Here is a 24,372-nt window from a genome sequence, read left to right as displayed (position 1 = left end):
AAGCCCAAGCTGGAGTGCAGTGGCCCGATCATGGCTCAATGTAGCCTCGAACTCTTGGGCTCAAGATCCTCCCTTCTAAGCCTTACCGAGCCTAGGACTACAGGCGCGCGCCACTGAACTCGGCTAATACTGTAGTGTTTATTAAGTGTCTGTAAATCCTAATCAATATAAGGAAAATAAATTCTTTTTAAAAATGTCAGGCTTTTTCTTTGAGTTGTAGGAAAATAAATTATAAAGCCTCTGAATTCAATGATAGAAAATACAAGTCGCTCCCATAGTGAGGCAAAATTTGGACGGCATTGAGTTTATCTGATGAAAACTGAGCGTGCAGAACCTATCTTTCGACCTGAAAATCTCTGAAGATGAAAGGATTCAATTTGCTTACAAACAGGGACCCTGAGCTATCTCTGGCTGCTTTGCATGCCGGGATTTGTAGTTCCCGATATAGTCACTTCAAGATGGCGGAGTTGCTAATGACGCGCGAAGGAGCTGCCCCGAGGGAGTCTGGGCCGCGAGGGGATAGGGTGACGCAAGAACTTGGCGGGCTGGAAGTAAAAGCCAGGTGTTGAAACCTTTGCACTGAGAAAGGCCCAACTCTCGCGATATCTTGGCAGGGCCCATTGGAACTTGGGGCCCGACTTATCACCACGGGCTTTTGTTGGGGGCGGAGCGTTGACGCGAGCTGCCCGGGAGCCGTTGGTGCCGGGTGTAACGCGTTGCGGCCGAGCCGCCTCCGTGACGGACGTAACCATGAAGGAAGAAAAGGAGCACAGGCCCAAGGAGAAGCGAGTAACCCTGTTAACGCCCCCTGGAGCCACAGGCAGCGGTGGTGGGACTTCGGGGGACAGTTCCAAGGGGGAAGATAAACAGGATCGCAACAAGGAGAAGAAAGAGGCGCTGAGCAAGGTGCCGAGGCGGCCGCTGGCCCGGGAGAGGGTGGGACGGGTCCGCGAGTGCTGGGAGGATGGCTGGGAATGGGGCTGCCCCTTTTTTCTCTCTCTCTTCTATCTCTTCACCTGAATGGAAGTCGCATTATCCTGTTTCATCCAGTCACCCGAAATGGGGAGAGCCTCTCCCGGCCAAACCCTGGTGGGGGTGAGGAAAAGGGGGACTCCCTAAACGGGAAGGGTTTAGGTCAGAGCTGTGAGATGATAATGGGAGGGGAGAGCAACGGTAAAAAGAATGAGAAACTGGCCGGGCATGGAGGCTCACGCCTGTAATCCCAGCACTTTGGGAGGCTTAGGTGGGCGGATCACTTGAGGTCGGAAGTTCGAGACAAGCCTGACCAACATGGTGAAACCCCGTCTCTACTAAAAAAAAAAAAAAAAAAAAAAAGAGAGAGAGAGAAACTAAAGGTGTAATGGGGGAGAAAAATAGTGAAAGGGACATGAGGGAATAGGAATATAATTAACGGAGGCGAGTTGTGCAGGGGTATTAATGGTATGGGAGGGTAGATCGAGAGCATCCTATTTTGAGAGCAATGGGTGGATTTTTAGAGTTTTGAATTCTTAAGTTGAATGGAAAAGGATTTTGTTTTAAGATGTGTTGTATGTCGGAGAAAGTTGTTACTGAATCAAGATTTCGTGGCATCCACAAAGACCAGGGTTGGCTTGCTAATTTCTTGCCACTACATTTGTTAAAAAATGGGTGATCTTTTCGATTTTGATGCACAAACTTGGTAAACTGCAGGGCAGCTGTAAAGAGAAAAACCTGAGATTTCCTTGTTCCAGGCGGTTCTCATTTCCAAGGGTTTTTTTTTTTTTTTTTAAACCGTGTTACTATTATGTGTGACTAATTCTGAGCATTGGGCTGCAGAAGAATATTTCCTCTTGGGTTGTTTTTTTTTTTTTTTTTTCCTCCTGGGTTTTTACAAGTGATCTCATATTTTAAAGCCCAGCTTTCTTCAGGAACTGTGATTCTTTCAAGTATGACAGAAAATTGATGTGCACTAATTTTCTTTTCCTATGCCTTTCTTAAGGTGGTAATTCGAAGATTACCTCCCACTTTGACCAAGGAGCAACTTCAGGAACATCTTCAACCTATGCCTGAACATGATTATTTTGAGTTTTTTTCTAATGATACGAGGTAAAAAAAAAAAAAGGAGGAAAGGGGTAAATAAAAAAAGGTTTCTTCCATTCTTTTTATCCTACTGTTTTTCATTTGATTTTTGAGCTTGTCTTTAATATATGCATACTTGTAATTGGGCCAGACACCTGCAAGTACATTTACATAATTGCTTTCCTTTCTGCAGTCTGTATCCTCATATGTATGCCAGAGCATACATCAACTTTAAAAACCAAGAGGACATTATTTTGTTCAGGGATCGCTTTGATGGTTATGTATTCCTTGACAATAAAGGTGAGTGCTGGTAACTGAAGTAAAAAGGGAGTTTCTTTGTCATTTGGATGTTTAAGACAATATATGCATTGTGTTGTTTCCTGGGGGATAAAATGTGCAACATTTAAATAGTGTTAACACATTCAATAAGCTTATTGCAGTGTTACAAATAGACATGTTACTTTGTTACCTTTCATAGCCCTCAGTTATTTTTATTAACCTACTACTTCTTTTTTATTTCTTTTTTCGAGACGTTTTCGCTCTTGTTGCCCAGTCTGGAGTGCAATGGCGCAATCTCGTCTCACCACAGTCTCCCCCTCCCAGGTTCAAGTGATTCTCCTGCCTCAGCCTCTTGAGTAGCTGGGACTACAAGCATGTGCCACCACGCCTGGCTAATTTTGTATTTTTAGTAGAGATGGGGTTTCTCCATGTTGGTCAGGCTGGTCTCGAACTCCCGACCTCAGGTGATCCGCCCGCCTTGGCCTCCCAAAGTGTTGGGATTATAGACATGAGCCACTGTGCCTGGCCATAACCTACTATTTCTTTAGTTTGATCAACTGAGTGAAATTGCCACTGTTTTCTCCTCATGTGACAGATTTTTTTGCCCTGGCTTAAACCCGCTGTTTTGAATATAGAGTTTCAGCCACAGTACTGATAAGTGACTATTCAACTTGTTTGATAAGTGTTAAATATTTACTTTATAGTTTGCTTCAAGGACAAGCATTTACTTAATTCAGATCCATTAAGCCAACAGTTCCCAGTTGAGATACTGTTTAACATTCTCACAAAGTTGTATATAAAACATGAAACTTGATATATCTCTTACTTTGTTTTTTGTTTTTATGGTTTTTTTTGAGATGGAGTTTCGCTGTTGTGCAGGCTGGAGTGCAGTGGCACGATCTCGGCGCACTGCAACCTCTGCCTCCTGAGTTCAAGCAGTTCTCCTACCTCAGCCTCCCAAGTAGCTGGGATTATAAGTATGCGCCACCAAGCCCAGCTAATTTTGTATTTTTAGTAGAGACGGGGTTTCACCATGTTGGTCAGGTTGGTCTCAAACTTCCAACCTCAGGTGATCCACCCGCCTCAACCTCCCAAAGTGCTGGGATTACAGGCATGAGCCACCTCGCCCGGCCCTTAACATCCGGGAAGGTCCAGTCTATAGGGAAGACACATTTCTGCTTTAACACTCTATTGTCTGCTACTTACAACATTTAGCCAGAGAATGTCTAAATTGCCACTTTTCTTTGGTTTGCAGTTATACATAAATAGTGTGTCTCCTTATTTAATTTTGGTTTCTTTCAGTATTATTTCAAAGTTGGTAAAAATTAAATCTTTGTCAGGGACTATGCCAGTGAAAATTGAAGGATTGCCACTGTTTGTCCAACTTTTATTAATCTCCCCAAGCCAGCTGTTTTTCCACTCCAACTATTTTATTCCAACTATTTTATTTAGATATTTAAATCACTAAATTCTAGTTACTTAGCCTGGAAATCTGAGTTGCATTTAATTTTTTCCTTTTTAAAAATCTCTTACATGTAAGTGATGAATCTTGTCAATTTATTGTTTATTTCTTGAGATGGGCCCCACCCAGGCTGGAGCATAGTAGTGCAATCATAGCCCACTGCAGCCTGTAATTCCTGGGCTCAAGCAACCCTCCCACCTCAGCCTCCTGAGTAGCTGGGACTATAGACACGTGTCACCATGGCTGGCTAATCTTCCTTAAATGTTTTCCTTTTTTTTATTTTTTGAGGCAGAGTTTTGCTTTTGTTACTCAGGCTGGAGTGCAATGGTGCGATCTTGGCTCACTGTAACCTCTGCTTTCCGGGTTCCAGTGATTCTCTTGCCTCAGCCTGAGTAGCTGGGATTACAGGCATGCGCTGCCACGCCCAACTAATTTTGTATTTTTAGTAGACCTGGGGTTTCTTTATGTTGGTCAGGCTGGTCTCAACCTCCCAACCTCAGGTGATCCGTCTGCTTCAGTCTCCCAAAGTGACGAGATCACAGGCATGAGCCACCACGTCTGACCTTTTCCTTAAATTTTTTATAGAGATGGGGTCTCGCTATGTTGCCCAGGCTGGTCTTGAACTCCTGGGCTCAAGTGATCCTCCTACCTCAGCCTCCCAAAATGCTGGGATTACAGGTGTGAGCCACCATATCCAGACCAACACCACTTATTGAAGAGACTATCCTTTTCCCATTGTGGTTTTGTTTTGTTTTATTTTGTTTTGTTTTTTATCTCAGAGATGAGGTCTGCTTATTGCTTATGTTGTCCAAGTTGGATTTTATTGTGTTTTTAATATCTTGTTCATCTAGACTTACAGTCACACTTTATGTCCTCATCACTTGATGCTTAGACCACCACTGTCTCTAAACTTACAGGATTTTTCATTTTTTCCATTTCTGTATAATTTCAGTCTATTACATTGCCATGAAATTAATCTTGAAAATAATGATTTAAATGAACAGTCCAAACTCTTTAACCTGGTAGTCAGGGTCCTCCATATTCTGGCCTCACTTCTGTTTCTTCAGCCTGTCTTGCACAATTTCCCTCTGTTTCCTGGTTTATCTGTTCCTTCTCAAATATATCAGTTTTGTTTTTTGGTTTTGGTTTTTCAATTTTTTTTTATAAGACAGGGTTTCACCATGTTGGTCAGGCTGCTCTTGAACTCCTGACCTCAGGTGATCCGCCCGCCTTGGCCTCCAAAGTGCTTGGATTACAGGCGTGAGCTACCATGCCCGGCCAGGTTTTTGTTTTTTTGTTTTCTCCCTTTTTTTTTTTTCCTTGAGACAGAGTCTTACTCTGTTGCCCAGGCTGGAGTACAGTGGCACAATCTTGGCTCATTGCAACCTCTGCCTCCTGGGTTCAAGCAATTCTCGTGCCTCAGCCTCCCGACTTAGCTGGCATTACAGGTGTGCACTACCATACCCAGCTAATTTTTGTACTTTTAGTAAAGATGGGTTTTGCCTTTTTGGCCAGGCTGGTCTCAAACTCCTGGCCTCAAGCAGACCATCTACCTCAGCCTCCCAAAGTGCTGAGATTACAGTTGTGAGCCACTGTGCCTGACCTAATGTATCACAGTTTTGAAGCTAATTTGATTCTGTACTCACTGGGATTCCCAACATCATTTTTCCTCCATGACTGCTTTGCAGTGCCTTCTGGTCAATTCTAGTTATTTTTTTCTGTCTTATGTCTACATGCGGATGATTTAAGGATAGGATACCTCATTGTTTTTTTTTTTCTCAAGACAGGGTTTCAGCGTGTTGGCCAGGCTGGTCTTGAACGCCTGACCTCAAGTGATCTGCCCGCCTCGGCCTCCCAAATTGCTGAGATTAAAGGCATAAGCCACCATGCCCGGCCAGGATACCTTGTTTTTGACATTGTTCTGTGGCAGGGTGCTTGTTAATTTTTTTCCCATTAGTCACTTGGGGTTTTTGTATTGAAATATAACTCATCTATAATAAAATTCATCTCTTAAAGTGTACAGTTCAGTGGTTTCTGGTATATTCACAATGTAATACAACCATCAGCACTAATTCCAGAATGTTTTCATCCCTCCAAAAAGAAACCCCTATGTATTAGTAGTTACCTCCCACTATCCTCTCCCTCCAGCCCCTGGCAACCACTAATCCACTCTAGGTTTCTATGATTTCCCTCTGTTTCATATAAATGTAATCATACAATATGTGGTCTTTTCTGCCTGGCTTCTTTTACTTAGCTTTATGTTTTCAAGGTCCATCCATGTTATAACATATATCATTACCTCATTCCTTTTGCATTTTTAAAATTTGTAAAATACAACACAAAATTTGCCATCTTAACCATTTTAAGTGTACAGTTCAATAGTATCAAGGTATATTCTGGCCAGGCGCCGTGGCTCACACCTGTATTCCCAGCACTTTGGGAGGCCGAGGTGAGCGGATCATGAGGTCAGGAGATCAAGACCATCCCGGCCAACATGGTGAAACTCTGTCTCTACTAAAAATAAAAAAAAAATTAGCCAGGCATGGTGGTGCACGCCTGTAATCCCAGCTACTCGGGAGGTTGAGGCAAGAGAATCACTTGAACCCGGGAGTCAGAGGTTGCAGTGAGCCGAGAATGCACCACTGCACTCCAGCCTGGATGACAGAGTAAGACTGTCTCAAAAAAAAAAAAAAGTATATTCATGCTGTTGTGCAGCAGTCTTGAGAACTTTTTCATCTTGCAAAACTGAAACTCTGTACCAATTAAACAACTCATTTCCCTCTCTCTAGCTCCTGACAGCCACTATTAAACCTTCTGTCTTGACTACTCTAGGTACCATATATAGGTGGACTCATACAGTGTCTCTCTGGCTTATTTCATTTAGCATAATATCCTCAAGGTGTATTCATGTTGTAGCATGTGTCAGAATTTGTTGATTTTTTTTTTTTTTTTTTCCTGAGACAGTCTTGCTTTGTTGCCCAGGCTGGAGCGCAGTGACTCCATCTCGGCTCACTGCAACCTCTGCCTCCCAAGTAGCTGGGATTAAGGCACTGGCCACCATGCCTGGCTTTTTTGTATTTTTAGTAGAGACAGGGTTTCACCTTGTTGGCCAGGCTGGTTTCAGACTCCTGACCTCAAGTGATCCGCCCACCTCACCCTCCCAAAGTGCAAGGATTACAGGCATGAGCCACCTTTCCCAGCCTCGTTTTTAAGACTAATATTCCATTATATGTATATACCACATTTTGTGTATCCATTCATCTGTCAAGGGGTATTTGGGTTGCTTCCACTCTTGGCTATTGTGAACAATATTGCTATGAACACGGATGTGCAAATATATGTTCGAGTCCCTGCTCTCATTTCTTTTGGATATATACCAAGAAGTGGAATTTCTGGGGTCATTTGATAATTCTATTTTTATTTATTTATTTTGAGACAGAGTCTCTCCCTGTCGCACGGGCTGGAATGCAGTGGCACAATCTGAGGTCACTGTAATCTCCACCTCCCGGGTACAAGGGATTCTCCTGCCTCAGCCTGCCGAGTAGGTGGGACTACAGGTGTGTGCCACCACACTGCTAATTTTTTATATTTGTGGTAGAGATGAGGTTTCACCATGTTGGCCAGGCTGGTTGAACTCCTGACCTCAGGTGATCTGCCTGCCTTAGCCTCCCAAAGTGCTGGGATTACAGGTGTGAGCCACTGTACCCTACTGGTAATTACTTTTTTTTTTTTTTTTGAGATTGAGTTTTGATCTTGTTGCCCAGGCTGGAGTGCAGTGGCACGATCTTGGCTCACTACAACCTCCACCTCCTAGGTTCAAGCAATTCTCCTGCCTCAGCCTCCAGAGTAGCTGGGATTACAGGTGCCCACCACCATGCCCAGCTGATTTTTTTTTCTTTTAACCACTAGACCACCATGGATGACTTTTGTATTTTTAATAGAGATGGGTTTCACCATGTTGGTCAGGCTGGCCCAGTAATTCTATTTTTAATGATTTGTGGAACTGCCATACTTGTTTTCCATGGCAGCTGCATCATTTTACATTCCCACGAATACATGAGTGTTCCAGTTTCTCCGCATCTTTGCCAGCACTCATTATTTTCTGCTTTTTTGATAGTAGTCCTCCTAATGGGCATGAGATGAGAACTCGTTGTGGTCTTGATTTGCGTTTCCCTAATAACTAGTAAAGTTGAACATATTTTTGTATGCTTGTTAGCCATTTGCATATTATCTTTGAAGAAATGTCTATTCAAATCTTTTGACCATTTTTTAAATTGGGTTATTTGGTTTTTTGTTGAGTTATAGGAGTTCTTTATATATTCTAGATGTTACCTTTTATTGGATAATATGATTTGCAAATATTTCTCTCATTTCATGGGTTGCCGTTTCACTCTGTTGATTGTGTCTTTTGATGCACAGAAGTTTTTAATTTTGATGTAGTCCAATTTATTTTTTACTTTTTTTTAAAAAAGAGATATACTTTATCTTTTTGTTTTATTGTGGTAAGAACACTTCACATGCAAGCTACCCTGTGTATTTTTACTTTTGTTGCCTGTTCTTTTGGTGTCCTAGTGTATTTTTTTAAATTTTTAACAATTTTTTCCCCAGCTTTATTGAGCTATAATTGACAAATAAAATAATATATATTTACATTTTACTATGTGATAATTGTTTTTTCTTTTTTTTTTTACCAGGCTGGAGTGCAGTGGCGCAATCTCAGCTTACTGCAACCTCCGCCTCCTGCGTTCAAGCGATTCTCCTGCCTCAGTCTCCCAAGTGCTGGGATTACAGGCATGCACCACCATGCCTGGCTAATTTTTGTAATTTTATTTATTTTCATTTATTTATTTATTTTTTGAGACAGAGTCTCACTCTGTTGCCCAGGCTGAAGTGCAGTGGCACAATCTCAGTTCACTGTAATTTCTGCCTCCCGGGTTCCAAGTGATTCTCATGCCTCAGCCTCCTGAGTAGCTGGGATTATAGGTGAATGCCACCATGCCTGGCCTAATTTTTGTAGTTTTTGTAGAGACAGGGTTTCACTATGTTGGCCAGGCTGGTCTCAAACTCTTGACCTCAAGTGATCCTCCCGCCTTGGCCTCCCAAAATGCTGGGATTGTAGGCATGAGCCACCGCACCCAGCCCAATGTGATAATTCTGTATACATATATACATTGTGAAATGATTGCCACAATTAAGTTAATTAATATATCACCTCACATAACACATCACCTCACATAGTTACACTTTTTAAAAATAACAGCTTTATTGAGATATAATTCACATGCCTGAAATAAAGTGTGCGGTTCAGTGATTTTTTAGTATACTCATTGACTTGTGAGCCTATCACCACTATCTAAATTTAGAACATGTTCATCACCCCTAAGGGAGACCCCACCTATTAGTTGTCACTCCTCATTTTTCTCTCCACTTCTACCCCAAACTCCAGGCAGCTACTAATCTACGTTCTGTCTCTATAGATTTGCCTATTTTAGAGATTTCTAACCTTTTAAATGAGAATTAGTTTGTAGGGTCTTTTTCACATTAAAATGTCACATTTTAAAAGTTGAATTTAAATGAATATTTAACTTCCCTGCCGTATTGTTTTACTATGTTATCAGTGAATTTGTGGCTCCTTTTGTATTGTGTTGATTATGGTTGGGCCAGTGTGCTTTATGCCTTTGGGAGACCCTCTTCAGATGACTGCCATCAAAGGAGTCCTAGAAAGCAATGGTTTGATTCCCTTATATACACTTTTGACATTTTCTTTGTTTTAGCAAGTGTGGTATTTTTTTTCTAAACAGGTCAGGAATATCCTGCTATAGTAGAATTTGCACCTTTTCAAAAAGCTGCAAAAAGGAAGACTAAGAAAAGAGATACCAAAGTCGGGACTATTGATGATGGTACAGTATAGTTCTAATTATATAATGCTATTGCCGTGGGTTTTTTTTTTTTTTTTTTTTTTTTTTTTTTGCTCTGAGCCAGGAAATGCCGTGGGGTTTTTAAAAATAATATCTTTGGCCGGGTGTGGTGGCTCACGCCTGTAATCCCAGCACTTTGTGAGGCCGAGGCAGGCAGATCACCTGAGGTTAAGAGTTCTAGACCAGCCTGGCTAACTGGTGAAACCCCATGTCTATTAAAAATATAAAAAAATTAGCGGGGCCTGGTGGTGCTTGCCTGTAGTCCCAGCTACTTGGGAGGCTGAGGCAGGAGAATTGCTTGAACTTGGGAGGCGGGGAAGTTGCAGTGAGCTGAGATTGCACGATTGCCCTCCAGCAATGACAGAGCAAGACTCCATCTCAAAAAAGGAAAAAAAAAAGTTTGAGAGTTAATTAGACCCCAATATTTTAAATTAGAAAATATACAAAATAAAGTAAATGAGAAATGTTACTTGCCAATGGAAGCTTTGTTTAATTGTTAGAATAGAGGGGGGTTTCTTGCAGAGAATTTCTGCTCTCTTTGGCTAGGGCATTTCATTCTTCAACCATTGAACAATATAATGTTGATTTTTTTTTTTTTTTAATGAATTCTCTGTCATCCAGGCTGGATTGCAGTGGTGTGATTTCAGTTCTCTGCAAGTTCCACCTCCCGGCTTCGAACAGTTCTCTGCTTCAGCCTCCTGAGTAACTGGGATTACAGGCATCCGCCACTGTGACCAGCTAATTATGTATTTTTAGTAGAGATGGGATTTGTCCATGTTGGCCAGGCTGGTCTTAAACTTCTGATCTTGTGATCCACCCGCCTTGACCTCCCAAAGTGTTAGGATTATAGGCATGAGCCACCATGCCCGGCCGGGTTGGCTATTGAGTAGCAAATCACCATAGGTTTATTGATTGGAAAATAGTGGAAAAAATCAGTTTTCAGTTTAACAGCTGCTTCTTGAGGGCTCACCATATTTATGATTATTTATTTGACTTTTGGTTTCCATTATATTTATAAAGAGGAAGGTTTGAACTGTCATGGGAAAATTTCCATACCCAGATAACTTTATATAAAGTAGCTGAAGTCACTTCTATTTTCTGGTCCTTGAATATACAGTTAGCTACACACATAGTAATTAGGTTGAACAGAAATAGAAGAACTATGGCTAGGCATGGTGGCTCACACCTGTAATCCCAGCACTTTGGGAGGCCCAGGCGGGTGGATCAGCTGAGGTCAGGAGTTCAAGACCAGCCTGGCCAACATGGTGAAACCCCGTCTCTACTAAAAATACAAAAATTACCTGGGCGTGGTGGCGGGTACCTGTAATCCCAGCTGCTTGGGAGGCTGAGGCAGGAGAATCACTTGAACCCACAAGGTGAAAGTTGCAGTGAGCTGAGACTGTGCCACTGCACTCCAGCTTGGGCAACAAGGGCAAAACTCCATCTCAAAAAAAAAAAGAAAGTAATGCAAGCACTGAAAAACCAAAATAATTGCCATTTAAGGTACACTGGCTTCAGATTCTGAGACTTCTGTAACGTTAGCTTAGATAGCTGTTCCATAACTCTTTATATTGGATTAGGACTTAGGCCCATATTTTATATCGGATTGATACTTTAGAATAATCTAGTTTTATTTCCATCATTTGTTACTATTACAGGTATTTTATAAAGAAAACACAGTAAAGACTCAATAACACATAGCTGTGATAGTGATTTTTATCACAGATTTAGATATGGAAGACTTGATCAGTGACACATAGGAACAAGCAGTATAGTGACTCAGATGTGTCACTCTTCTGATGTCAGAGGTCTAGGAGAGAACTGTAGGATTTACCATCACATCTAGTGCCACATATAGGACTTTTCCCTAATTTATCTTTTTGGAACACCTGACTTAGTTTAGTAGGACAGTAACTTTTAGAAGCAAACTATGTAATACCCCTAGTGGTTCAATGCATGGTGGCTCATTTTTTCCTGACCTCCATGTCATGCTAGATTCCCACAGTGAGTATCAGTAATAGGAGTTCTGAGAGCAAGTGACCAATTAAGCTCTAAATAGTCTACCTCGTGGGTATGGTTTGGGTTTTTTAATCTTCCATGAAGTAGAAAATTATCTTCTTTGATAATTAAGTATCCTAGATATTGTCTCCTTTTTTGTTTAAAGTCTATATTTTCTGTTTCCTTAAATGATTATTTAGATCCAGAATATAGAAAGTTTTTGGAAAGTTATGCCATGGATAATGAGAAGATGACATCTACTCCAGAGACACTGCTAGAGGAAATAGAAGCAAAAAATAGAGAATTAATAGGTAAGTGGGCAAAAGGAATTAGAGTAACAGCCTTTTCATCACAGTACCTAAGTCTGTTTCCTACCTCCATCAGTTGCTAGCTGTGTGACTTTGGGGAAGTCACTAGCTTCTCTGAGACTGTTATTGTAAAATGCAGATGGTAATACCTGCCTCACAGGATTATGAGAATGCATTAATAAGGTGGGAAAAATTCTTCAGCCTATTTAGTATCACGCAAATGTAATACAAATTCAAAAAGTGCAATGACTGATAAGGAATGTTTAGACGTTGGTTAGCCTTTGAAGGTCATTTGGTATTTCCTAGTAAGAAGTTCATATGCCTAAAAAAATTTTGACCTGAAAATACCAAAAAATAAAATTAGTTACTGCAAAATTGAAAACTACTTGAGAAATTCTAGCTTGGATGTTCATTCTCAGTAGGAGGCTGTCACTACTGTATCAGTAGCTCTAAACATGAGCATAATCTTTGACCCAGGATTTCCACTCAGGAATTTATCCTAAGGAATATGTGTTTTTGGTTTTTTGCTTTCTCTCTTTCCGAGTGTGTGTGTGTGTGTGTGTGTGTGTTTGTGTGTGTGTGTATGTATGTGTGTTTGAGATGGAGTCTTGCTCTGTCACCCAGACTAGAGTGCAGTGGCACAATATTGGCTCACTACAACCTCTGCCTCCAGGGTTTAGGTGATTCTGCCGCAGCTTCCTGAGTAGCTGGAATTACCAGTGCCTGCCACCACGCCCAGCTAATTTTGTATATTTAGTAGAGCTGCGGTTTCACCTTGTTGGCCATGCTGGTCTCGAACTCCTGACCTCAAGTGATCCATCCACCTTGGCCTCCCAAAGTGCTGGGGTTACAGGCATGAGCCACTGTGCCCGGTCAGGTATATATGTTTTAAAAGATGCCTATAAGGCTACTAGTTTATTCAGAATGTTGAAAGTGAAAAATATTCTTTGAAAACTTGACTTTTTTTTTTTTCTTTTTTGAGACGGAGTCTCGTTCTATTGCCCAGGCTGGAGTGCAGTGGCATAATCTCGGCTCACTGCAACCTTTGCCTTCCAGGTTCAAACAATTCTCCTGCCTCAGCCTCCCTAGTAGCTGGGACTACAGGCATTCACCACCATGCCCAGCTAATTTTTGTATTTTTAGTAGAGATGGGGTTTCACCATGCTGGCCAGGCTGATCTCGAACTCCTGACCTTGTGATCCACCTGCCTCAACCTCCCAAAGTGCTGGGATTACAGGTGTGAGCCACTGCGCCCGGCCCAAAACTTGACTTTTATTAATAGATGCATAGTGTAAGCCCGTTTCTGGTAACTTTCTTAGAATGAATTCCTGGAAGTGGAATTATGGGGTTAAAAGCATTTGATATTTTTAGCCCCTTCCCCCAACTTCTTCCAGTTGAATAAGTTTACACTCCTATCAACAAAATAAGAGAATGTCCTAAGTACTTAGTTCTTACCAATTGGGAATGACTCTTTTAAGAAATTATTTTGTTGTCTTAATTTGAATTTCTTCACTTTTTAAAAGGTATTTTAATCCTGTATTGTTGAAATCGAGTGCTATAAAACTTCTTCCTGATAATACAGTTGTGATCTTTCGGCATAAGGGGTGTATACGTTTTCCCACCTTGGGTGGGTGGCAGGGAATGTCAGAAAATGGAATTCTTTCTAGGGGTTGATAAGTATCATTAATAATCTGTTTACATTTATGTAGCTAAAAAGACAACCCCACTTTTGAGCTTCCTGAAAAACAAGCAGGTAAATCTTTTGTCTTTATAGTTCTCTCAATATTTCATTTCATTGCTTTGCATTCTATAAACATTTTAAGAGCAGTGGGTTTCTGGAGGAGAAATAGCTGCTTTTTCCACCATTACTCTTTAAGGATTTGCCTTGCCGGTCTCACTTTCTGGCCCTCTCCTTCACTCTGGTTGTTGGACCTGGAGTTCACTCTACAAACCAGGAACATTCTTAGGTTGTCCCAGAGACACTCTTTTGATATTCTGAAAGCCTCTGGAGGGATTGCAAGGCAGCAGTGAAAGGCTAATATTAGCAGGTCCTGGTCTTCATTGCCTTTCCTTTTCTGGGTGGAGTGGGGGTAAAGAAGTTAAAATGCCACTTTGTAGAAAGTGGGAAGGAAAGATTATTTCGTTTAGTGGGTGCCTACCATGCCTTTGGGATTGATTAGGGTTTTGCTGATGGTGATCTTATTTCAAGGCTTGTGTTGATGTTTCTTTCTAGAGAATGAGAGAAGAAAAGAGAGAAGAAAGAAGGAGGAGAGAAATAGAAAGAAAAAGGCAAAGAGAAGAAGAGAGGAGGAAATGGAAAGAAGAGGAGAAACGAAAAAGGAAAGATATAGAAAAGCTAAAGAAGATAGACAGAATTCCAGAAAGGGACAAATTAAAGGATGAACCAAAGATTAAGGTATGAGAACTTGAAACTGACTGCATGTTGCTGAAAATTGCATGTATCTGTTTCTTTAAATATGCATGTGTCTTGTGTTGGTGTAAATGAATTTTTTGTTTTGTTTTTGTTCTCTTTTGGGGGGAAGTGATCCAGTACAAATCTTTCCTGTATTAGTATTAGTTTTAAATTTTAAGATCATTTAAAAGGATTAAATAGTGTGTTATCATTTCTTCAGTACAGATCTGTGCTATTTTTATCATTGAGAATGTTTGATTTTTAGACTGCTGTCCTCTAAATTCATAGTAAATGAGGGCTTAGGGCTGGCTGGCATGATTTATGGGTTTTATTCAGCTTTTCCTTCATAATTGATACATGAAGTTGCCTCATCTGTTTGTTTTCCACTGTCTTCAGGTACACAGGTTTCTGTTACAAGCTGTGAATCAGAAAAATGTAAGGATCAAGTACATGATACAGAGCATCTAGTATCATGTCACAAACACAGGTGTTAGCTAATAAGTCCTTTTGGTGGTGGTGGTGGTGGTAGTGTTACTTGTTGAAAACCCCTTCAGATTGACTTGGGTCTTCTTAAAAGCTGAGCTATTTCATTATAAATTTCTGCTTTAAAAGGAAGCCCGGGTGACTTCCTTATGCTCTGCTGTGTACCCAGAAGCTTCAATGACATATAGCCAGAGGACAACCATGCCTATGTAACTCTTTCTCATCTTCTTATACACCTCTCATAACTTGCTGCCTTGTGGGAGGACCGGGATAAATACCCTGCATTATGTGCTTTTTCCTCTTATGTGACTCGCATAGTATTTTCCTGCATATAGGTGGGAATCTATGAGTAGCAGATTTGGATTCATGCATTCCATGTGGGAAGAAGAAAACCTGTAGAAAGATCCCAACCTTGCCACTTCCTTTCTGAGGGCATGGCTTGGGCAGACCTTGTTTCAGCATATTTTCTGGGGAAGTACTAGTACCTAGTACTTCAGAGAAAGTAAAAAAAGTCTCGCCGAGAGGGTGGCAGGGTTTCCCTCTTTTATTTCCTGAAAACTCAGCAGTTTATGTAGCAAAGGTTCCCTAAGTCTCTACAGGGCTCATTATTGGTGATGAGGGGATTGGGGGAGGATGGAGTTTCTCATCTTAATTCTTTCCAGCAATCTCTCTGTCTGCTATGCCACAAGTGACTTGACTTGCTATTGCTAACAATCAGCAAGGCAGAAGGTAGAGCCAGCCATGCTAGAGACATTCATTAACATTCCTATTAGAGTAATGAACACTTTGGCTTCTAATAAGGATGTTCATTGGAGAAATAAGAGCACTTCAATGAAACCTGCACATGGTATCCTCACTTTACACTGGTGCCTTCTCAGTGTCCATTTGGGACTCACCATTTGCAGTGGCTGTCTGTGTGCCAAAATGCTTCATGCTTATGTCTTGTGGTGCTTTGCCTTTTGCTTGGTAATTTACATGATGCTTTCACTCTGAGATGAACCTTGTATGATGCCTTCTGACAAGTGCCTCTGACACTTGAAATTCTTCTATTTTGCCTAAGAATCTCTCTGATTATCCAGCACTTGGAGGTATTCTCGAGAGGTTTGTAGCAGCAATGTGAGAAACAATGGCATTTTTGAACATGTATAAATATATATGGCATTGAATACAGAGTTCCCAATCAGTAGAGATGGAGCTTCACTATTTGTTTGTATAAGGCATTTAGATTTTGAAATCAAATGCCAAATAATTCTTGTTACTCATCTCTAATGGCAAGATAATTGTACCATCATAAATATGTTATGATGGTACAATAATTTTCTCAGGCTCAAGGCATAATTATTGTTGCAATGGATCTCTCCTTTGGTGATCAAGATATTTGTCATTGCAAATACTACATGAAAAGAGTCCCAACAGAAATCATCTGCCTAGCATTTAAAATTTGTGGGCTATTTCCTATCAAGTTATATCAACATGCTAGTTTGCTATAGAAGCATACTTCAAAGTATGCATTGATTCACTGAAAGGTTGACCTATTTAAAGCCAAAGGAGAACGGGCACAGTGGCTCACACCTGTAATCCTAGCACTGTGGGAGGCCAAGGCGGAAGGATGGTGTGAGGCCAGGAGTTTGATACCATCCTGGGCAACATGGTGAGAGCCTGTCTCTACAAAAAAAATTTAAAAATTAGCTGGATGTGGTCGTGTGCACCTCTGGTCCCAGCTACTCAAGAGGCAGAGGTAGGAGGATCACTTGAGCACAGGAGGTCGAGGTTGTGGTGAGCCATGTTTACACCACTGCTCTCCAGCATCGGCGACAGAGCGAGACCCCGCCTCAAAAGCCAAAGGAGTCTTGATCCCATTGCCACAAAGTGATTAAACCACTTCATTCGAGTGGATAACACTTCAATGTTAATAGCATCCTTTTAGTAAATTACTACTCTTGCGCACTAGTTGTTCACCTGAAAGTTTAAGAGTACCTGCAGAGATAGGGGGCCTTGTCTAGTCTAAATTTTAAATATTTGATGTACTGGGTTTTTAATAGAATCAGAAGATAGTGTCCCAACCTTCAAAATAAAAATAAACATTTTCTCTTTAAAGCTGCTCAAGAAGCCAGAAAAAGGAGATGAAAAAGAATCAGACAAAAGAGAAAAAGCCAAGAAATTGGACAAAGAGAATCTGAGTGATGAAAGAGCCAGTGGGCAAAGTTGTACATTGCCCAAGCGTTCTGATAGTGAATTTAAAGATGAAAAACCAAAGAGGTCAGTAGTGAAGGACTCTTTGTTATGTCTGATTTCTACATGCCAGTTTTGCTGCTGTGTCCTGGACATGTACCTGAATTAAGATAAACTGTTTTACGCAGAGCAGGGGGACGAGGAGGAACAGTTTCAGATACATTTTTGTATCTTAATCTGGGTGAATGGTTTTGGAATTTTGTTCCTTTTTAAAACACTAGTATTTTTCACTCTGCTCTAAAAGTGCAACCTTATTGCAGGGGCCAAATCAGAATCACGGTGTTCCTGCATTTTTGATTACAAGATCTTTCAGGGTCTGTCTCAGATTTGTTTTTTTTGCAGACCTGAAGATGAGAGCAGCAGAGACTACAGGGAGAGGGAACGGGATTATGAACGAGATCAGGAGCGCATACTTCGAGAAAGAGAGAGGCTGAAGCGGCAAGAAGAAGAGCGCCGTAGGCAGAAGGAACGCTATGAGAAAGAGAAGACTTTTAAGAGAAAAGAAGAAGAAATGAAAAAAGAGAAAGAAACACTTCGGGATAAAGGAAAGAAGGCTGAAAGTACAGAATCATTAGGAAGCTCAGAAAAAACTGAAAAGAAAGAAGAAGTGGTCAAGAGAGATCGAATAAGAAACAAGGTGCTGCTTGTCATTAAACTTGTTTATCAGAGGTTTTTTTTCACCTTTTCCTGCAAGTATAAAGGAAAGGGCTAGCTCACTGTTTATTATAGAATTTTTAAAGGGGAACTTTAATAATCTGCAACTTTTTTTCAGTCTTGGCTGGGCTTTTATTAACTTACTATAGAAATTTTTGAGGCCAGGCGCGGTGGCTCACGCCTGTAATCCTAGCATTTGGGAGACCGAGGTGGGTGGATCACCTGAGGTCAGGAGTTCAAGACCAGCCTGGCCATCATGGTGAAACCCCATCTTAAAAAAAAAAAAGTAGAAATTTTAAACATGCACAAAAGTAGAACAGAGAATAGTATGGTGGGCCAGGTGCAGTGGCTCACGCCTGTAATCCTAGCACTTTGGGAGGCAGAGGTGGGTGGATTGCTAGAGCCTAGGAGTTCAAGACCTGTTTTCCCAACATGGTGAAACGCTGTCTCTACTAAAAATACAAAAATTAGCTGGGCATGGTGGTGCACACCTGTAATCTCAGCTGCTCGGGAGGTTGAGGCAGGAGAATCACTTGAACCTGGGTGGTGGAGGTTGTGGTGAGCCAAGATCACACTATTGCACTATAGCCTAGGCAACAGAGCGAGACTCAGTCTCAAAAAAAAAAAAAAAGAATATTTTGATGAATCCTCTGTATCCATTACCCGGCTTTAAAAATTAGCAGCTCATGGCTAATCTTTCTTTTTTTTTTTGAGACAGTTTTGCTCTTGTCACCCAGGCTGGAGTGCAATGGCGCGATCTCGGCTCACCGCAACCTCTGCCTCCTGGGTTCAGACAATTCTCCTGCCTCAGCCTCCTGAGTAGCTGGGATTACAGGCACGCACCACCATGCCCAGCTAATTTTTTTGTATTTTTAGTAGAGACGGGGTTTCACCATGTTGACCAGTATGGTCTCAATCTCTTGACCTCGTGATCCATCTGCCTCAGCCTCCCAAAGTGCTGGGATTACAGGCTTGAGCCACCGCGCCCAGCCTGGCCAATCTTCTTTCTACTCTACCTCATCCCTACCTCTACTGGATTATTTTCAAGCAAACCCTACACATAATTTCTTCCTTAAATACTTCTAGTATTTAAGATAAATACTCTTTATTGATATTACCCTGGTAGCATTTTTATACCAAAAAAAAAATAAACCTAACTAATTCCTTAACGTCCTATCTATCTACTCAGTGTTCATATGTTCCCAATTCATTAATTTTTTTTTAACAGGACCTATACAGATTCCACAAATTGTACTTGCTTGAAATGTCTTCAATTCTCTTTTGCTTTTAATTAATTAATTAATTGATTGATTGATTTTTGAGACAGAGTTTCGCTGTTGTTACCCAGATTGGAATGTAATGGTACGATCTCGGCTCACCACAACCTCCGCCTCCTGGGTTCAAGCAATTCTCCTGCCTCAGCCTCCCGAGTAGCTGTGACTACAGGCACGCACCACCATGCCCAGCTAATTTTTGTATTTTTAGACCTTGTTGACCAGGATGGTCTCGCTCTCTCGACCTCGTGATCCACCCACCTCAGCCTCCCAAAGTGCTGGGATTATAGGCATGAGCCACCAAGCCTAGCCTAATTTATTTTTTGAGACAGTCTTGCTATGTCACCCAGGCTGGAGTGCAGTGGCGCAATCTCAGCTTGCTGCAGCCTCGTCCTCCTGGGCTTAAGTGATCCCCCCACCTCAGCCTCCAGAGTAGCTGGGACTACAGACATGCATCACCATGCCCAGCTAATTTTTTTTTTTTTGTGGCACATAAAATGTTTTATTTCATTTTAAAACATTCAGTCCGCTAATGACCTAAGGCAGGAGAAAAGCAGTTATCAAAATTGCTAGTGATGTGTATGGTCACTTCATAAATATGATTTAATGATTTTGAAAACAGACAGAATGGGAACAGAGCATGCCGAAAGCAGTAATAAGGCATTTTTCAAAAGTGTCAGGTTCTTAAATCACAAATTCAAAATGAAAATAGTAGACCTTTGTCCTGTAGTTAATCTGTAAAAATATCTTTGGAAAAATAGATGAACAGTAGCTTATTTTCTGATTGTTCTTGACCAGCAATAGAAAAATTATGTGTAAATGAATTTCATGGTAACTTGGTTTGGCATATTTTCCTGTTGAAACTATTTTAATTTCTTTGTCCTGAAAAATGTTCTTTCATGTTACTACAATGGACTATACATCTTGTATAGTCTAGTTTTATAAATTAACTGGAAGTGCAGCAAAAAGAAAAATTCTCCATACTGCAGTATTTCAATGTATTTGAATAAAAAGTTAAAAGGTATATGAAAATGATAACAATTATATTCCTTTTAAAATTCAAGATAAATTTTGTTTGAAAAATGCAGTTTAAACCCAATTTGTTTTATGTCAACTAATTTAGTTATATCTCATCATTGATTTTTAACAGAAACAGTTTTTACTAGGTATACGCAGCTTCAGGAACATTGCTATTGTTTGAAAATCAGTAACTGGGAGGTTACCTGCTAGCAAAAAGTTACATAGCGAGTTAGCTAGACTACCTGTATTTCAGTCCTCTGTTTCTAATGCTTCAGCATTGGCATTAACATATAAAATCTACAGAAGTTTAAAGTTTTATGACAGTAAAATTGCAATCGCAAGTGTTTTCTTTTTTCTTTTTTATTACTACAACCTCAAGTGTCTGCTACTTCAGAGCCTTAGGGTATATTCACCAACTTCTATCTTACAGCATTTCTAAAAGACATATATTATATACATACATCTATTTTAAAATAAGGCCTATATTATATACATACATCTATTTTAATAATTTCTAACTTAAAATATCATTTTAACGTAAGAAGACCTAATAATTATTTAAATTTTATAGCAGATTCTAAATTGAAACTGGTAATCATTTTCACTTTGAGTTTTATCTGTATTATTTTTGAACAAATGGCTAAGTTGTATGACCAGAATCATGATTGCTAGAATAACTAAAGTTTTTCCTCTTGTTTATAATTTATTAGATTAAAACACACATCTTAAATATCAATAAAAAACAAACTCAACCCAACTTTTACCTGAGCAAAGAATATGACTAGTCTATTCATAACAGAAACATACATGGCATATGAAGGAATACTTTTAAGCAACTATCCAAAGCAATACAAAACAAAAAAATCTAATTTTAATCCTGTGCTGATTTCAAAGTTGCAAAAATTCCCAACTGTGTTCAATTTCAAGGTACTAATTTCATTTTATTGAAGGTGTAGTTGGATGGGAAGAAATAATCAAAACCTGCATGAGCTGGTTCTGAGACACCACTGAAATAAAATATGCTCAACCTAACTAATAAAAATGCAAATTAAAACAACAATTCAGAGCATCATTTTTCACCTACAAACCTGACAGTGATAAATGTTCATGTCCTTTGATTAAGCATTTACATCCATAGGAAATTTACCCTAAAAGTACTAGGAAAAGCTCAAAAAGGTATGGGTACTAGCATACTTATAATAACATCATTTGAAATAGTGCAAAGTTTGAAATAAGCTAATTGTTTATAAATAAGATGGATCAAAAAAACTGTCAAGAATTGGGATTAAAAATGCGAGGCCTAAGAAAGCTTTAACTCATGGCAGAAGGTGAAGCGGGAGCAGGCATGTCACCCAAAACTTCTCTACAAATAAAATTCTATTAATTTAAACATAAAATAGGCTGGACGCAGTGGCTAACGTCTGTAATTCCAGCATTTTGGGAGGCCAAGTTGGGTGGATCATTTGAGGTCAGGAGTTTGAGACCACCCTGGCCAATATGGTGAAACCTCATCTCTACTAAAAATACAAAATTTTCTGAGTGTGGTGGCGGGTGCCTGTAATCCCTGCTACTCAGGGGGCTGAGACATGAGAATTGCTTGAGCCTGGGAGGTGGAGGTTGTAGTGAGTCGAGATCGTGCCTTTGCACTCCAGCCTGGGCAACAAAGCAAGACCCCATCTCTATAAAATAATTTTTAACAATTAGCTGGGGATGGTGGTGTGCACTTGTAGCCCCAGCTACTCAGCTAATTTTTAAGGTTTTTTTTGTAGAGATGAGGTCTCCCAGTGTTGCTCAGGCTGTTCTCAAACTTTTGGCCTCAACCGATTCTCCCAAAGTATTGGGAATACAGGTGTGAGCCACTGCACCCAGCCAAGTTTTCTTTTAATCTAAACAATTTTCACTTCTCTTGTTTTCCTACCATTTGTTGCAGAAGCCAATTTGTCTTGTAGAGCTTTTCCTGTTCTGGATTGGCAAATTACATTTCTGTGGTGTTATTTAACATGTTCCTCTATCTTCTGTGCTTCCTTTAAAACTGGCACTTATGGCTGGCCATGATGGCTCATGCCTGTAATCCCAACAATTTGGAAAGCCAAGTCAAGAGGATCACTTGAGCCCAAGAGTTCAGCCTGGGCAATACAGGGAGGCCCCATCTGTACAAATGATTTAAAAACAGCCCAGTATGGTAGTGTGTGCCTATAATCTCAGCTACTAGGGACCTGAGGTGGGAGGATCGCTTAAGTCTGGAATGTCGAGGCTGTAATGAGCCATGATTGTGCCACTTGCACTTCAGCCTAGGTGACAGGGTGAGACCCTGTCTCCAAAAAAAAAAAAGAAAGAAATTTACCCAAGCATATAAAATAATAATTACAAAATAGTTGCTTTTCTGTGGAGATGGAGAGAGGAAGTGGGTAAGTTGTCATTTACCATGCCCTCACATTTTTGGTCTTAAATGACTTCACTTTAGTATATATTAATACATAACTATGACTCTAAAGATCCCATGTAAAAGCTTAGTAGCATTGTGGTAACAGTAACATATTTCATTGTATTTCAGGATCGTCCAGCAATGCAGCTTTACCAACCAGGAGCTCGAAGCCGAAATCGACTCTGTCCCCCTGATGACAGCACCAAGTCTGGTGATTCAGCAGTAGAAAGGAAGCAGGAAAGTGGTATTAGCCATAGAAAAGAAGGAGGAGAGGAGTGATAAGTACAGATGGCCTTAGGTGTCCTGACTGTCTAGGCAGCCAAAGAGCACACGATAAGCAATCCAGAAGTGCCTTCAGGGCAAAGGAATAGAGAGTAAGGGGGTCGCTGTGCTGGTGGGGTACACTGCAGAGGAGTTAGTCTTGTGTCAAAGCAGGAATATGATCAGAGGTTCAGAATTGGAAGTACAATTTCATTGCTTTTGCAATTTCTACAAATTACTTTTTAAGTGTCAGAAAAAGGTGATGGCGAGGACATGTATTGCAGTTTTCAGGGGGGAATATCAAGTGAGGACTTCATCACATGTGACACGAGAGAAAAGTAAGAGCTGGTTCTAAATCAAAAGCTGTTGTTCATCCTGAATTGAATTTTCTTAATTTGGGTGGAGCAGAGTCGCTTTGAAGCCTTGTTCCAGTCTAGTTCTATTTCATTGTTGATGATAACTGTTGACTTTGTGTAGTGTAGAAGCAACAAGCATGTCCTTGTAGTACAAGTACAGGGAAGGATAGATCATACTTTTGTTGATGCAAAAAATTTAAATAGTTAATGTTAATTCTGTATCCAATGTCCTAAAGTTTTAGGATTAGTTTTAGTTTTTTGTTTGCTTACATAAGCTTAGCATAAAGAATATTTTTAAACATCTGTTTTGTCTTCAGCATCTTTTCTATTAAGAGGTAAAATGTAGTCCTTGTTTGATTCTTGACAATTCAGTGTGTGTTTGATCTTAGGTGTCATGATCTGAGTGCATACCATCTCCGGGAAGGAAACTGCACCAATGTCTATTTATGTTAAATAGCAACTTTTAGTCTCAGCTTGTTTTGTTTTGATGTCCAATAAATAGTAACAGATTCAAGTATGAAGCTAAGTGTGTTTATTAACTTTACTAAATAGCTATGAGTTTTTAGAAATTAAATTTTTGACATCTGACATCACTCAGCTTCTGGCGAGGCTTAAGAAAGGTTTAACTCATGGCAGAAGGTGAAGCGGGAGCAGGCATGTCACCCAAAACTTCTCTACAAATAAAATTCTATTAATTTAAACATAAAATAGGCTGGACGCAGTGGCTAACATCTGTAATTCCAGCATTTTGGGAGGCCAAGTTGGGTGGATCATTTGAGGTCAGGAGTTTGAGACCACCCTGGCCAATATGGTGAAACCTCATCTCTACTAAAAATACAAAATTTTCTGAGTGTGGTGGCGGGTGCCTGTAATCCCTGCTACTCAGGGGGCTGAGGCATGAGAATTGCTTGAGCCTGGGAGGTGGAGGTTGTAGTGAGTCGAGATCGTGCCTTTGCACTCCAGCCTGGGCAACAAAGCAAGACCCCATCTCTATAAAATAATTTTTAACAATTAGCTGGGGATGGTGGTGTGCACTTGTAGCCCCAGCTACTCAGGAGCCTGAGACTGGAGGATCTCTTTGGTCTGGAAAGTCAAGGCTGCAGTGAGCCATGATCACACCACTGTACTCCAGCCTTGGTTACAAAGTGAGACCCTGCCTCAAAAAATAATAATTTTAAAATAAACTGTTAGAAACAATAGGAAAGCAAGTGTTGGATCAATTTCCACCCCC

The 24,372-nt window shown here is 40.5% G+C and overlaps 1 protein-coding gene across 4 annotated transcripts; it reads left to right on the top strand.

Annotated features, from left to right (window-relative positions):
- The first annotated feature begins 713 nt into the window (after positions 1–713).
- On the top strand, positions 714–23,655 carry UPF3B (UPF3B regulator of nonsense mediated mRNA decay). Of its 4 annotated transcripts, XM_035288348.2 has the most exons (11): positions 714–906; positions 1,979–2,085; positions 2,252–2,358; positions 9,601–9,699; positions 11,916–12,026; positions 13,733–13,776; positions 14,257–14,439; positions 14,833–14,871; positions 17,018–17,178; positions 17,494–17,788; positions 22,654–23,655. In XM_035288348.2, exons 1-11 carry the CDS (start codon positions 751–753, stop codon positions 22,801–22,803), a joined length of 1,452 nt encoding a protein of 483 aa, XP_035144239.1. In that variant the 5' UTR covers positions 714–750; the 3' UTR covers positions 22,804–23,655. The 4 variants fall into 4 exon arrangements, with proteins under 4 accessions (XP_035144239.1, XP_078218957.1, XP_035144240.1 ...); XM_078362831.1 differs by lacking the exon at positions 9,601–9,699; XM_035288349.3 differs by lacking the exon at positions 14,833–14,871.
- The last annotated feature ends 717 nt before the right edge of the window (positions 23,656–24,372 follow it).

Source organism: Callithrix jacchus, chromosome X, assembly GCF_049354715.1.
Source record: "Callithrix jacchus isolate 240 chromosome X, calJac240_pri, whole genome shotgun sequence".
Lineage (NCBI taxonomy): Eukaryota > Metazoa > Chordata > Mammalia > Primates > Cebidae > Callithrix > Callithrix jacchus.
This window is presented reverse-complemented; position numbering and strand designations above follow the sequence as displayed.

Bases quoted from the DNA above. Each gene is read 5' to 3' on its own strand.
- UPF3B (XM_035288348.2), top strand. From the start codon at position 751: ATGAAGGAAGAAAAGGAGCACAGGCCCAAGGAGAAGCGAGTAACCCTG. The intron at 2,359-9,600 runs GTGAGTGCTGGT...TTTTCTAAACAG, and splicing joins TGTATTCCTTGACAATAAAG to GTCAGGAATATCCTGCTATA. The intron at 17,179-17,493 runs GTCAGTAGTGAA...TTTTTTTTGCAG, and splicing joins AAAGATGAAAAACCAAAGAG to ACCTGAAGATGAGAGCAGCA.